Source organism: Aplysia californica, unplaced genomic scaffold (assembly GCF_000002075.1).
Source record: "Aplysia californica isolate F4 #8 unplaced genomic scaffold, AplCal3.0 scaffold00277, whole genome shotgun sequence".
Lineage (NCBI taxonomy): Eukaryota > Metazoa > Mollusca > Gastropoda > Aplysiida > Aplysiidae > Aplysia > Aplysia californica.
Genome location: NW_004797547.1, coordinates 883,687 through 898,332, shown reverse-complemented (window position 1 = coordinate 898,332; position 14,646 = coordinate 883,687). Strand labels below are relative to the sequence as shown.

At 40.2% G+C, this 14,646-nt stretch overlaps 1 protein-coding gene and 1 non-coding gene across 3 annotated transcripts in view; both read right to left on the bottom strand.

Moving 5' to 3' along the window:
• Positions 1–13,529, bottom strand: part of LOC101852550 (IQ domain-containing protein E) — a gene marked incomplete in the record, with an annotated part of 28,870 nt that extends 15,341 nt beyond the window's left edge. The window contains 11 exon segments of one of the 2 annotated variants that reach the window (XM_013084198.2): positions 1,378–1,529; positions 2,061–2,180; positions 3,745–3,866; positions 4,379–4,492; positions 6,787–6,860; positions 8,160–8,303; positions 8,970–9,059; positions 10,120–10,188; positions 11,065–11,149; positions 11,529–11,574; positions 13,247–13,529. In XM_013084198.2, coding sequence (XP_012939652.1) covers positions 1,378–1,529; positions 2,061–2,180; positions 3,745–3,866; positions 4,379–4,492; positions 6,787–6,860; positions 8,160–8,303; positions 8,970–9,059; positions 10,120–10,188; positions 11,065–11,149; positions 11,529–11,543 — 985 coding nt within the window. 2 annotated transcript variants of the gene reach the window in all.
• Positions 13,530–14,035: 506 nt separating this feature from the next.
• On the bottom strand, positions 14,036–14,108 carry TRNAA-AGC. Its single transcript has one exon. It is a non-coding gene; the product is annotated as a tRNA-Ala (tRNA).
• Between the last annotated feature and the right edge of the window lie 538 nt (positions 14,109–14,646).

Below are 14,646 nucleotides of genomic sequence, written 5' to 3'. Positions count from 1 at the left end.
AGAGAGAGAGAGAGAGAGAGAGAGAGAGAGAGAGAGAGAGAGAGAGAGAGAGGGAGAGAGGGGGAGGACAGGTAGAAAGAAGGGGGCACAGACAGAGAGCAAGAGAGACAGAGAGGTAGAGAAAGGAAGAAAGGCAGGAAAATAGAGAAAGAAAGAAAGAAAGAGATAGTAGGCAGAAAAGATATGACACCACCACATCATGAATTACCTTTTCAAACTTTGTAAGAGTTAGCAGCAGCTCCTTCCGGTTCATGTCTGCATAGTCTCCTGTGAAGAAACGAACAAGAAACTACATTATATCATACGGTAGGTAAGATCTACATCTACACTTCTCCGACAACCGGATAAAATCTTGGAGGTCCTGTGTGCAATTTGTGTACATTAAAGATTCCATAGTGATCCAAAATCGATAAGAGTAGGCTTCTGCCGCGACCCAGGCAAAATTCAAAATTTCCTACAAACTGAAAATGTTTGGTGTGTCCCGCCTGCTCATGTGACCTAATGCAGTTGCGAGCGCCGTAAAACAGTTACCAAAAAACCCCAAAACAAAACACAAAAAAACAATTCTGATTAGATGAATGGGAGAGATAAGATGGAATCTACACGGAAAGAAAAAGAAAGGAAGGCCTAAATGTCATTGAAGACCGGATTAAGATTACGACCTAAAGCAGAGGGAATACAGCAGGACAGAAGTGGAGACTATAGCCCAGGACAGAGGTGGAGACTATAGCCCAGGACAGAGGTGGAGACTATAGCCCAGGACAGAGGTGGAGACTATAGCCCAGGACAGAGGTGGAGACTATAGCCCAAGACAGAAGTACAGCGAGAGCTCTTGTTGGTGGCTTTTACTCTGGTATGGGGTGAGAAAGGCTGATGATGAGGATGATGATGATGATGATGATGATGATGGTTATGATGATGATAATGATGATGATGGTGATGATGATGATGACGATGATGATGATGATAATGATGATAACGATGATGATGATGGTGATGACAGCAGCCATTGAAGCAGTTTTGACTGTAGATACGCACAAATAGATAGACAGAAAAGTGAAGGAGACCATTCAAAAATAGAATATTATACTTTGTCTGATCTGCTGTCATCGTCCAAAGACTCGATGTTAATGACGTCTTCTGTCACAAGTTCATGTTGATATCCACTGTTACTTTGTTACAGACTGGGTAAACAGTGACCACTCATCTCACTTACGATTTGTGTATGAGATCTGGGCGGGGCTTATGGGTTATGAGGGATCACACACTTACCTCACCAGCAGCTGAAAGATGTTAGTGACATCAGATCATTAAATGGATGGATATTTTAGTGCATAAATGAATATGCGAATGGAAAAACCCCCAAAAGAGACTCACTCTTGACGTCCAGTTTGGCCTCCGAGTCCTCCAGCGCCCGGTGAAGGTCGTCTTTGAGAGCTTTGTTCTCCACCTGTAATTGCTCGTTGGTCTTGCTCAGGCGAATCACCGTCTCGTTCAAGGCCTTGACCTTGGCGGTCGTGTCGCCACCTCTGAGAGACACAACGAGAGAAGTAAGCAACATCCTTTCTAAAACATTATAGCATGGCAGGAGAACTTTCAACAGCAGCAGGTGATTGTTTGAAAGGCAATGAACATTACTTTAAATTAGAAAACTAGGTCCTACATAAACGCTAGTTGTAACACCTACCACTGACATCTAAGAGGAAGATAAAACAAAGGAGGAGGAGAAGGAGAAGAAGAAGACAAAGAAGAAGAAGAAGGAGGAGGAAGAGGAGGAAGAGGAGGAGGATGAGGAGGAGATAAAGGCGATACTGGTGGAGGTGGAAGTGGAGGAGAAGGAGGAGGAAGAGGAATAAATAAAGAAAAAGTACATCACATTTTTTGCCCACCATTGAGGACTGACCAGTACCCACCTGCTCTTCACCACCCCCGTGTCCCTGGACACACCAAATCTTTCCCCCTTCCTCCCCCTCCCCCCCCACCCCACCAGAGAGAACCGACCACTAAACACCTGCTCTTCTCCCCCCCCCCCCCCACACACAGAACCGACCACTACCCACCTGCTCTTCTCCACCCCCGTGTCCCTGGACATCTGCAGTCGGAGAACCTCGGCGTACATCGCCTCCATCTGAACTCTCATCTCATCCAATTTGGTCGTCTTCAGGTCCGCTTGAAGTTTGCTGTGAAATGTAATAAAACACGATACATTATAACATGTGTGAGGCAGTGTGGTGAAATCAGAGGCTCGTCAAAATAATGAAATTTGAGAAACGGGCATGCTTCTGCCAGTTTCGAAATTTTTATCGAATTTTTATTTTTTTGGCTAAACCTTTTTAAGTCCGTATAAAAACACATTTCCATGTGAATTTTACTGAAAAACGTTGATTAAAAGCAAACATTAAGTCATTTTTCAGGTTTCAAAGACTCTTTAGCTATTGGAGTTACCAAACTTAGTTGGCCATTTTCTCGCTAATTTCACAATTGAAACCAGACTTGACCTCACTTCCTTCAATCGCAAATATCTTGAATCCTGTTCAAGATAAATGATATTTATTTCATTGGAAGCAAGGCAAATACATCAGCTTTTAGAAGATACCAATAACTCCACATGCCCAAAAACTAAAGAGGGCCTGATTCCACCACGTCATGCCACAAATAATGCAGGATATTAGACACCAGGAGCAAACTATTTATCTCTTCAAAGGCAGCATAAGACTAGCATCCCCTCTCCCACCCAATAAATGTGTTCTTCTTAAATAGATTTCTTATATGCCAGTCATTTTCTTATATGCCAGTTATTAAACAAAAATCTTTATTTGTGGAAATTAATAAATTCACCCGTAGGTGAGAGGTAGAACTCTCATTAAATTGAAGATGAATTTCACATTATTTTTTATTGTCCAAATTTTGTCCAAAAAAGGAAATAATTAATTCCACCCAGCCTGACTCTTCCCAGTGACAGAAATATGCAATGTTCGACCCACAATAAGAGATAATCTGTACTTTTTCATTATGGAAACTTTATTTAACAAATAAGTGTTTTATAAGTGGTGATGAGGGCCAATGGCCTTAAACACTGAATAAACTTACTGAGAAGCCAGTCAATAGAGGCGTTTTTAAAAACAAAAATGCTCATGATCAGAATCTATCATTCTAGAATCCCTGGAAAGAGGCTCAAAGGAAGAGTCAATCACAATTTTCTAAACGGCATAACTCCAGCCATCTTGCAATACTTGCAGCTTAGACAAACATAATCTGTCAATATAGGCCATTCACTAGTACAGACCTTTGGTCAAATATTTCAATCCTCTAGTTATGACTGATTATGCAGAGAAAATTCAGCTCTAAAAGTTGACAGTTCCAATCGCCAATGGTGTCAAATCACTTTCTTTTTCCAAAAAAATTATGATAAATTCTTTCCACTAATTTCTTTAGTTTTACACTTATCGAAACTTGCTCTTCCTCAAGCCCCTCTCCTAAATCATCTAGATCTAAACTGTGTTGATAGGGGCATAAAAACATCAACATTTTAAAAAAGAGAAAAAGAAAAGAAAAGAAAAGAAAAGAAAAGAAAAGAAAAGAAAAAAAAAGAAAAGAAAAGAAAAGAAAAGAAAAGAAAAAAAAAGAAAAGAAAAGAAAAGAAAAGAAAAGAAAAAAAAAAGAAAAGAAAAGAAAAAAAAAGAAAAGCAAAGCAGAGACAGATATTGCAGAAGAGTTCAGCACAGTGGGTCGTGAGGTCCTCACTTGTAGGCTCCTTCCTTGTCCCTCAGCTGCTGCTCCAGTTTGAGAATTTTCTGCTTGAGGCTGTGCACCACGGCGCTGGAGTCTGCCTGTCTGTCACCCAACGTGCGCCTCAGCTCTCCGTTCTGTGTATGGTCCAGGGGGGGGGGGGGGGGGAGGAGAAGGGGGTGGGGAGAGAGAAAGGGGTGGGGGAGAGAGGATGAAAGGGAAAACAGAGAAAATTATCAGTACCATGGGTTAACGGGAATTATGTGTTCATTCTGAAACATAATCTTTAACACTTTGCCGTCACATCTCGTTGATCGGCGATGGTTACCACCCAGTTTCTTTGAGTTTTCCCCAAAATGCCTTTGCCTTTGATGGCAAGGGTTTTTACTATATGAGCCTTGTGATGGCAAAGTGTTAATACATGTTGTAATGAGCCAACAAGATGCACTGAATGAAGACCAAGAAGACGAAAACATTCAAGAGGAAGACCAAAAAAAAAGATGTCAAGATGATATCAGAGAGTAGATGGGAACAACCTGGACATGGAAAACAGCTGATAGGACAGAAGGGACATTACCTTTGGAGGGCTAAATCCTGCAGTGGACAGACCGTGCCTAGAAAGAAAAGAAAAATCGACGTGATATCTTACCTTTCCAGGGTTCAGAAGACCTTCAATTTCTTTTTCCTTTTTCGTATTGTCCTCCTCAAGACGGCGAATCTTCGTTTTACTGGTGGCACTGTCATGGTTCAGCGCAGCGATTTGCTGGTGGAATAAAATGAAACACAAGAGAAGTATAAAAGAAGAGAAGAATCACAGAAATTAATGTACAGATTTTTAAAGTTTTAGTAGAGGTTCTACGCCACTCGCAACTGCATAAGGTCATATGAGAGCCAGAAGGCTAGAGGTGTTACAAGAAAGTACTTACTTTACTTTTTTCTTCCGCTTGTACCCTGGGGTGTCGCGGGGAGACACAGGTGTCTGTCTGCAGCAAGTCGTGTGGCCTGTAGGAGGGACATCCCATGATCTTTAAGGGTGTCTGCCACAGATTCACTTCATCGTCGCCTTGGTCTTCCTCTGGCTCTCCATCCAGAATATTTAATGTTGTATGCTCTCAGAGCTGGATGGTTTGAGGTGTCCGAACCACTTGACCTTTTGTTTTTCAATGTGTGGTAGGACTGGTGTTGCTCCCACGGTGTCCCTTATGGCTTCATTTTTAATTTTGTCTCTTCTTGTTTTGTTGACCGCTCTTCTTAAGCATTTCATCTCGCATGTGACCAGTTTCCTCTCTAGGGCTTTTTTTAGAGTCCATGTCTGGCACTGATATGTGAGCGTTGGAAGGAAAATGGCGTTGATGAGCTTCGCCTTGGTGCTCATGGGGATATTGGGATGTTTCAGGAGAGGGCCCAGTTGGTAGCTGACTGCGTTGGCTCTCTGGCATTTAGTCTCTATCTCTCGATCTAATTTTCCCTTTTACAAGAAAGTAACAAACATAAAAAAGAAGAAGGGGAGATAAGGACTATAGATGATAGATAGGAAAGAAGGAGCAAACCTAACCTGAGCACCCGCCAACCACCCACTTGATGTACAGAAAAGTGGGAAGACACGGAATAACATCAAGAGGCTAGCCCGGGACAGAGGAAGGTGGAAGGTGTTTGTCCGTGGCCTATACCCTGGTGCAGGGTGAGAAAGGCAATGATGATGATGATAAAACATTGATGGCAAAAGTCAATGAAATAAAGAAAAACAAAGACAACGCTCTGTTCTCCTCTCCTTGCGTCCATAAAACTATTATTTACTTCGTCATCTTTTTCTTGCCATAGTATAGTGAGGCTACAGGTAAGATTAAAAATAAACAATAAAACAAAAATGAACACATCTGCAAGTTCAATTTCCTTGAAATATATAAGTAACTGAAATAAAACCTTCTTCAAACAAATTTTAAAAACCTACAAGAGATTCTTGTTGCACATATACATGTACCAATTAAACCCCAGCAAATCAGACAAAAGAGGAAAGTCATTCGCACAGTGGGCTGAGATAGTGTGTAGAACCTTGGTCACCTCTTAGATTTTGTAACAGTTTTAAGGCACTTGCAACAAAGAATAAGTCAAATAAATGCAGATGATTAGAAGTGTCACTAGAGAGAAACATACAATGAAAAGACGGAGTACAGATAAGAATGATAGATGTTTGATAGGTAAGGAGTAAACCACAACCAGAGTACCCACCAGCAACCCACCCTTAACCACCGCCAGTGAGCATCCTATTCTTCTATTAGAGCTTCTTGCAGGACCAGAGATGAGAATATTCATGTTGAAGTGCTCAAATACACCTTATAAAAACTATGTCCAGCTTTCTGTGAATATTATCCATATTCCCAAACTTGTGCTTGATAGAACAAAACACACACAGTCGAACCTGTTCTCACTACCGCCTGCCCAAGACAATCACCTGTACAAAAGACCACTTCCCCCTTCCTCTTTGCAGTTTTTCTAAGTTAATATGGCACAGTCCAAAATGTCCACCTTTCTAAGATGTTACGATTGTATCAACGTGAAATTAGGAACATAATGCTAGAGCTAACAGAACAGACGACATTTTATAGGAACTCAGTCACACTGGAAGTTCTTACATCAATTGTGCGAGGATCTAATTAGACTGAGCGATTGTCTTTATGACGCACCGCACTTTACGTACTGAACTTCTCCACAAACATAATAAATCCTCAACATAAGACAACCACTTTTCTCCTCGACAAAGGGCGGCTGTCTGGGACAATTTCGACTGTATTTTGTTTTTAAGACACAGGTGAGTCAGAAGTAGAACCTCTTTCAGTCCTAGAGAAGGGTATGTCTTTCTTTGAGACAAATATATCATTGACTTGCCACCAGCTACAGTCCTGGAAGGTCAGCCGTGAGATAGCTGGCCATTTAAGTGTTCAACAATGCAGTCGAAATTGTCTATAACAGCCTATGTTGTTATCGATCCAATAGCGGCCACCTATACAAGTGACCATTAGAACAGATTGACTATATTTTGAAATACTATCCTAATACCTTTCTTAGACCAAGAATTTCATCATAGTATTCCTCCGGAGACTTGTAGTTGGGTGTGCCAGCGCTCGGTCGGGCTGAAACAATATTGTTACCATTATTGCAAGTATAGTTAGTAACATCATTATATTCATTTTTACCACTGCTATTTAATAGTAATGGTAAAATGAGCATACCTTGCTATTTTCATTGCCATTACCAAAAGTAAACAAAAGTCTGGATGGATGGATGGATGGATGGATGGATGGATGGATGGATGGATGGATGGATGGATTGTTCTGCAGACTGCAAAAAATAGATTGGTGGACTGACATACAGACAAGGGTTTTGAGTTCAGAGGAGCAATTAAAACATGCAAATGTTTTGGGAGAAATGCCAGGTCATGAAATCAAATAAATATAACAATAAGAAAAGATTTCTTCACTGCTGACTACAGAAATTGAATCTCTCTCAAAGTGAGTTCTTATTTTCAATCTCAATGTATTCATTTCTTCTCCCTTTAGAGAATATACTTACGACAACATTTACACTAAATATATCATTACCACCCATTTACAAGTCTCTCTCTCTCTCTCTCTCGTTCTCTCTCTCTCTCTCTCTCTCTCTCTCTCTCTCGCTCTCTCTCTCTCTCTCTCGCTCTCTCTCTCTCTCTCTCTCTCACTCTCTCTCTCTTTCGCCCCTCTGCCCAAATTGGTTTCATTTGCCAAAGCAGAAGCCAAAAATCATCTTTATCCTCATTTTTTCAAAAATGTTCTTTTTGAGAATTATTCACCACCGCAGATGCACTGATCATCATCAGATGGTGACAGACAAACTATCATTAATTCACTTTTACCTTGGGGGCTCTTGTGGCCTAGAGGTTAAGGTGTTGGCCTCTCATTTAAAGTTCCCAGGTTCAAATTCGGGTAGCGACCAGAACATTTTCTTCTCTAAAATTGTCTCCTTTCACCTCCTTTCCTGCTCTCTAGCAATGTTCTGTTGTCTGCTTTTGTCTCCTCTTTCTGCTCCCAGCCCCTCACCTCCTTTGCCCCCTCATCTGGGCTCCTGATTCTTTCTGCAGCCTTTCTACTGCTACTCCTTAGCTCCTTCTGACTGCTGTCTTTCAGCCCCACCCCTGATCTTCTGGTAGGAAAGATCTACACCTAGCCTTCTCAGACAAGGGCGAAAAATCTCGGAGGGCCTGCGTGCAAGTTGCGCACGTTAAAGATCCCTTGGAGGTCTAAAATCGATAAGAGTAGGCTTTGGCCGCCACCTGGGCAAAATTAAAAATTTCCTACCAACTGAAAAAGTTTAATGTGTCCCACGCACTCATATGCAGTTGCGAGCAAAGTAAAACACTTACCAGAAAAAAAACCAACAAAAAAAAAAACACTCACCAGCGGGATCGTCTGACCTCGGTACCCTCTCAGCTCCCATGACCTGTCGTAGATAGTGCGGCGTGCTCATGTACGGGTATTGGCGGTCGTTGGGCCCCTTCAGACCGGTCATGGACTGGCTTTTGTTGGTCTCTGAACTCAGACCTGGGGAGAAAAACAGCAAACCAATTCAGTGGTGGAAATATAGTGGAGATGTTAACGTAATTTACAGATTATTCTGTACAAGTGAAAGTGCACTCCACGGAGATGACAACAGAAACTGATGTTTCCTCCTCCTCCCCTTCCTCTTTAGTTTAGTTTCAGTAGAGGTTTTACGGCGCTCGCAACTGCATAAGGTCATATGAGCGCCAGAAGATTAGAGGTGTTACAAGAGAGTAACAAACATAGAAAAGAAGGAGGGGAGATGAGGACGATAGACATTTGATAGGAAAGGAGAAGCAAACCACACCAGAGCACCCGCCAACCACCAACTCCCATTCCTCTGTTTTTCTTTCTCCTTCTATCTATCTAGTAATCTCCATGTCAATCTGTCAGTCTCTCTCTCTCTCTCTCTCTCTCTCTCTCTCTCTGTGTCTGTCTGTCTGTCTGTCCGTCTGTCTATCTGTCTGTCTGTTTCTCTACCCCTCTCTCTCTTTAACTGTGTGTCATTATAGAAATACTATTATATAATTACCATCAATATCAAAGTCACACAAGTTACTATTATCATTATTTTTATAATCTTCATTATAGGTCAAAGGGCTAGAGCTCAAATGGCCACTGGATCGGAAAAGTAAAGTAAAGTTTATAATCTTCATCATTATTACTTACCGACACCTGTTTTCCTGAGCGTGTCTACGAAGAACTCAGTTGGGGTTTTGCGCCTGGGACTGGCGGCTCTGTATGTGTTCGCTAACGTCACTGTCAAATCAAGGAGGAAGGAAGTGAATAACCTAGCAACTACAGAAGCTTGCTGTGTGTGTTTTCCCAACATACTCTAAGGTATCGAATAACTGGGGGAGGTTGTGATAAATAGGGGGGGGGGGGGTGGACAAGAGGTCCAAAATTAAAAAACGGAGGGGGGTGGGGGGGTGTGTGTGTGTGTGAATAAATGGGGGAGGGGGGGCGGAGGACAACAGGTCCAAAGTTAATAAACAGAGGGAACAAATCTGTTTTATTTCTCCTTCAGTGAATAAAAGAACAAGAGATCATGAAATTTTAGCGATTTTAGTAAGTTATTGTGACAACTTCCCATTTTTAGTTTCATTAAAAAAATATAAACCAATGTACAAAAGTTTTTAAAATGTACAGAAAATTGAGGTAGCCAACCTGGTACCAGTACTAATATTGAAGGTAATTTGCCATTTACAACCAAAAAAAAAGAAGTTTCATTCAGATATCTAGATTCTATATATAATTTTCCACATGATCGTCGGTCGTGGCAAGCTGGAATATAATAAAGGAAGTGTATGGAATAAAGAGCAGGGGCCGCGCAAAAAAATGAAAATTAATAAGCGCAGGGAAGGGGGGGGGGGGACTTATTCGTAGAGTATCAACGATGATAGGAGGATGTCAAGTTCCAGAGAAAAGAAAATGAAATTGATAAAAGATTGAGGACATCCCTTATTTTTAAATATATAACAAAAGAACATAGGAGTAGAAGAACATTGAATAAAAAAAGTCCCCCGAAAATTTCACTGTAAGGGTCTTTAGAGTTTCTGCCTTTCTATGTGTTGAAAGAAAAGAAAAACTTGATGACCAAAATAGTTATTTTTTAATGTGTCTCAAATAATAATAATAATTATAGATAGTACCTGTATAGTCCCACTCAACAGCAAGCTCTATATGCTTTACACTTTACAATCTATATTATTACCCCAGCAGACCTGATAGCATTTTGAAACCATTTCAACTTTCTGGGAAGCATACAGCGCAAGCTGCCATTTTCACAAGAAAAGCCCCCCACAAGTAAAATGCTTACAAGCTTGTCTTTTCTTCAGAGCCGTCATCCACTGCTCATGACCAGTCTTCTTGGATTTCCCTGGCGTAACTGCAATAAGAAAACAAGCCGTCTAAGTAGAGAAACTTGACAGTTGAAAGTTCAGCTTGCGAAAATGGTTTACATAGAAACCTCCAACATCCTGATTTTAGTTTTAGTAGAGGTTTTATGGCGATCGCAAGTGCATAACGTCATATGAGCGCCAGAAGATTAGAAGTGTTACAAGAGAGAAACAAACATTCTTCCTTCCAGCCAAACATCTATCGTCTTTATCTCCCCTCGTTCTTTTTTGTGTTTGTTACTCTCTTGTAACACCTCTAATCTCAGGCACTTATATGACCTTATTGTGTTGCAAGTGCCGTAAAACACTTACTAAAACAAAGAGTCTGACAGGAACAACCCAACATTCCAACTTCATACAACTCTGCAAAACAATCATTAAAAGCAACAACAAACAAGATTGGATGAACAGATGGGCCCTGGCAAAGACAGGCAGAGCAGTTTTCAAACATATGACCACAACAAAACGGAATGACAATATCAACCACCTACAGAGAAAGAAACAGACCATGATCTTCCGCCTACGAACAGAACATATACAGCTCAACTTCCACTTGGAACAGAATAAATCCAGAATTTCCCCCAATGTGTCCCTTGTGCGACTACTCATATGAGACTGTGGAGCATCACCTGTTCCACTGCACAGCCCTAAATGACATCAAAGCTACCCTCCTCCCTCCGAGACCTATCAGTTATAACCTACTATATAGAACATTACAGCAACTGCAGCAAACCTGCACTTATCGCTACATGGCATTGGACAGAAGAGCGAGAGCCCAACTGTTGCTGGATCGATAACAACAACAACAACAACAGCAACAACAACAGCAGAGTCTTGCACTAGGCTGCTAGTATTATCTAACTTACCAGGTCTTCGTGGAGTCTTTCGAGATGGTTTTTTGCCATGGGAACTGACTTGTTGCATCCTGGCTCTGCTCTTGTTCCTCGACACCTGAATTTAAATCAAGAAAATAACAATAAAAACCAAAAAGAAAGTGAATATTACCGTCAGTATTACAAACTATACATTTGAAAAAAATTCTATCCATAATTACAAGCAACAGATCCACGAATACATACATGACAAAGGAAGACAATATACGAAATAAGAATATCAATTCACATAGCAGAGACAAAGATATGAATATAATACATATATAAAGAGGACAAACAACTTGCTTGAAGCATTACTGCATTTACTCTGATATTCACTCCTCCTAAGACAATGCGTCAGATTTGCTTCTTAATTTTGACTCATTTCAACAGGCACAGAAATATAAGATTTTTAAAAAGTGACTTGATGGTTTATCCATAAAGAAATATTTACTCACCAGAGTGTCATCCATGGTCAGCAACGAGCCGCACAGCTATCCTCACCTACGAGGAACAAAAGTTAATAATAGATAGCATTTGTATAGCGCAAATCCCCCCTCAACAGCAAACTCTAGGCGCTTCACAATCTATACTATTACCCCAGCAGACCTGAAAGTATTCTGAAACAAACTTAACTTCCTGGGAAGCATACAGTGCAAACACCCATTTAGAGGCGCTAAAACACGAACATACTGAAAAGAACTTTCGTTGTCTATGGCCGGGTACCCATTTCCACCTGGGTGAAGTGAGGAAAATTCGTGTAAAGTGCCTTTCCCAAGGATACAATGTTGGGCCCGCGGCTCGAACCCCCGACCCCACAACCTCACGATTACGAGTCCGGTAGCCTAACCACTAGGTGCAGGAAAAAGTATTTGAGCTACTCCATGAAGAATGAAACTGCAGTGACACGCGTAACACAGAGATGATGACCTGCTGAACAAAATTTTATGCAGTGATAGAGCCATTGTCTATTTATTTTGTTCGTTTGTTAGAGGCAACTTTCCTCTGACAAAAGAGAAATGCGAAAAAGAAAAAAAAATCTGTGTCACTGTTGAGAATTGTTTCAGTGTGCTGTCATCCCAGTGTAACTTACGTTACTGCAGTTTCACTTTTCATGGAAGGGCCCATAAATTTATGATTTATCTTTTCAATTAGGAGGTACAAAAACAACCCCCGCATAAATCCAAGGGTTGTGAATATCAAATATAGACATAACAGTACAAGTCTACTATTCTATCAATAAAAAAACCCAAATGGTTACTAACTTTCTGTGCTAAAAACCTGTAATGTATAATTATGTGATCCGCTTCTACCCGAAGAATATGACCAGCTCAAAGGAGGATTCAAATCAAGTAGAAAGCAGCATTCAGATTCAAACTGATATCAATTTGCTTTGCCACCAAGGCAAAGAATTATCCCAATCAAGACTTTTTCCGGATGCTCACTAGACCTACTCAGTCCACATCTAAAATTAATGGTTAGAGTAGCCTTCCCACCTTGAATAAGAACAAATCCGTGAACTTGAAAATCTTTTAAAATAAGAGAGAAAATCCAACAAGCAGTTTGGCATGTAGAGGGCGGGGTCGTGTTTCTTATCTACTTTTGCCCTAAATTCTTATCACACAAAATTAAAAGGCTTTTATTGGGATAGGCATATGTAACAGATACACGTCTGAAGCAAAACATAATTTAAACAACTTAAACTAGTTTTGTTTCAATGCTGGGTGATGCTCTACTCTAGCTTTTCATCTCATCTCTGTGGACGTGGAAGCCTATACAGCATCCTAAGAATGGGGAGCCTGTAAGTGCAGATTCAGGTGCAAGTCAAAGTACAGATAAATGTTGACATGCCTTGCGTACTTACAGTTTACTATATCTACATCCATATCATTTTTAAAAGCCAAACAAATCACTTATTAAAGGGATTAGATCTATTAAATCTACAGAATAGACCTTTCAAGTGATATGGATTCAACATGAGGGTGGGTGAGGGTGCCCGTGAGGTGTCAATCACAAGGCTGGAGACTGAAAATGTAGATCTACCGGGTAAATTACAAGTACGAAATCTGCTATGCGTTACAAAGTAACAATAACTGCCCTGCCCAGCCAACTGATCAGAAAGCCAATGAATGGAAATTTTGCTGGTAAATCAACTAGGAATTTACCAATATTCTACCTTTGAAGCAAGTGTTTGTTACCACAAGTAAACCCAAAACATAATTAATGATGAGGGTAAACGTTTCGTCCTTGATTGTAGAGAGCAATCAACCGGTGAAAAGGATTAACCATTACCTGAAGATCGATTCCCAGGTCTCAAGCAAGCTCCTGCCTGATTATTTGCATCGCAACGGAGATATAAACAAATAGTCTCCAACCCGATTGATATGTATAGCGAATATTCTTTCCTGTAAGTATCAATAGATTTACAAATAACTGTACCAAATACTATTTTAGCATTTTAAAATTGTATATATAATTTTTCAGACAAGTGTTCTCGTGATAATAGACATTATTCCGAAATGAATGAGTTTAGAGACTAACAAATTTCTTGTTGAAATGTAAAACTAAAAAGCGCCGGTGCGACAGAAAAGTAGCGGAACAAAATATTGTTTAGAACTGCGAACCACGCATGCTCTACATGCCGAATGTGGTATAATAAGCAGCACACTTTGTGAATGAGGGGACTCATGGCTTTAGAAAAATAATAATAATCTCGTCTCAGCTGTAAGAAAATTACATCATATTCTCTCTTTACACAAAATCTTATACTAATATTGTAATGTAGAATGTAGGATCTTTGCTATACATGTAGGCCAACATAAAAATAAAGAATCGTAACGAGTGCTTTGTTGTGTCATTGTTTATTCCTCGTTTCTAGCGGGTATGAGACAAAACCTTAAAAAAGTTGATACTGTATAATTTGCTGTATTTTATTAAGATCTTTGATTTACCTCCAACAAAAAGTTGGAGCTGCCGGGTATCGATCCCGGTACCTCTCACATGCTAAGCGAGCGCTCTACCACTTGAGCTACAGCCCCGTGCGACTCACCAGCGATCCAGTAGGCTGACATACTAATATCATACTACAGTGTAACTGGTCTACTCACGTGCACATCAAGAGTTTCGAATCTCTCTCTCTCATGTGCGAAACACGAAGAGTGATGACACTTATAGTGATCGACGGCAATTGACAATGATAATGATTTTATTATAATAATGTATACAAAATTAATTAATTACATTATATAATGTATTAATTAATAATAGGCATAATAATAATAATAATAATATAATAATATATTAGTTCTCCCGTCAATGTCTGACGATTATAACCAGTGCCCCCGCGGAGGAGACTGTTGGTCAAGCTAAATAATTATATATATATATATATATATATATATATATATATATATATATATATATATATGTTATATAAGCTTAACAGAAGAATTATTAAAGGTTAAGAAGACTAGGGGTTTCTGTTATGGCCGATGAGATCAATTCTGGCGGCGACAATTTTGACACATTTTGAGCGTTCAGAAGCCCCACTTTCTTTTGTGGACGAGCGCAGCTTGT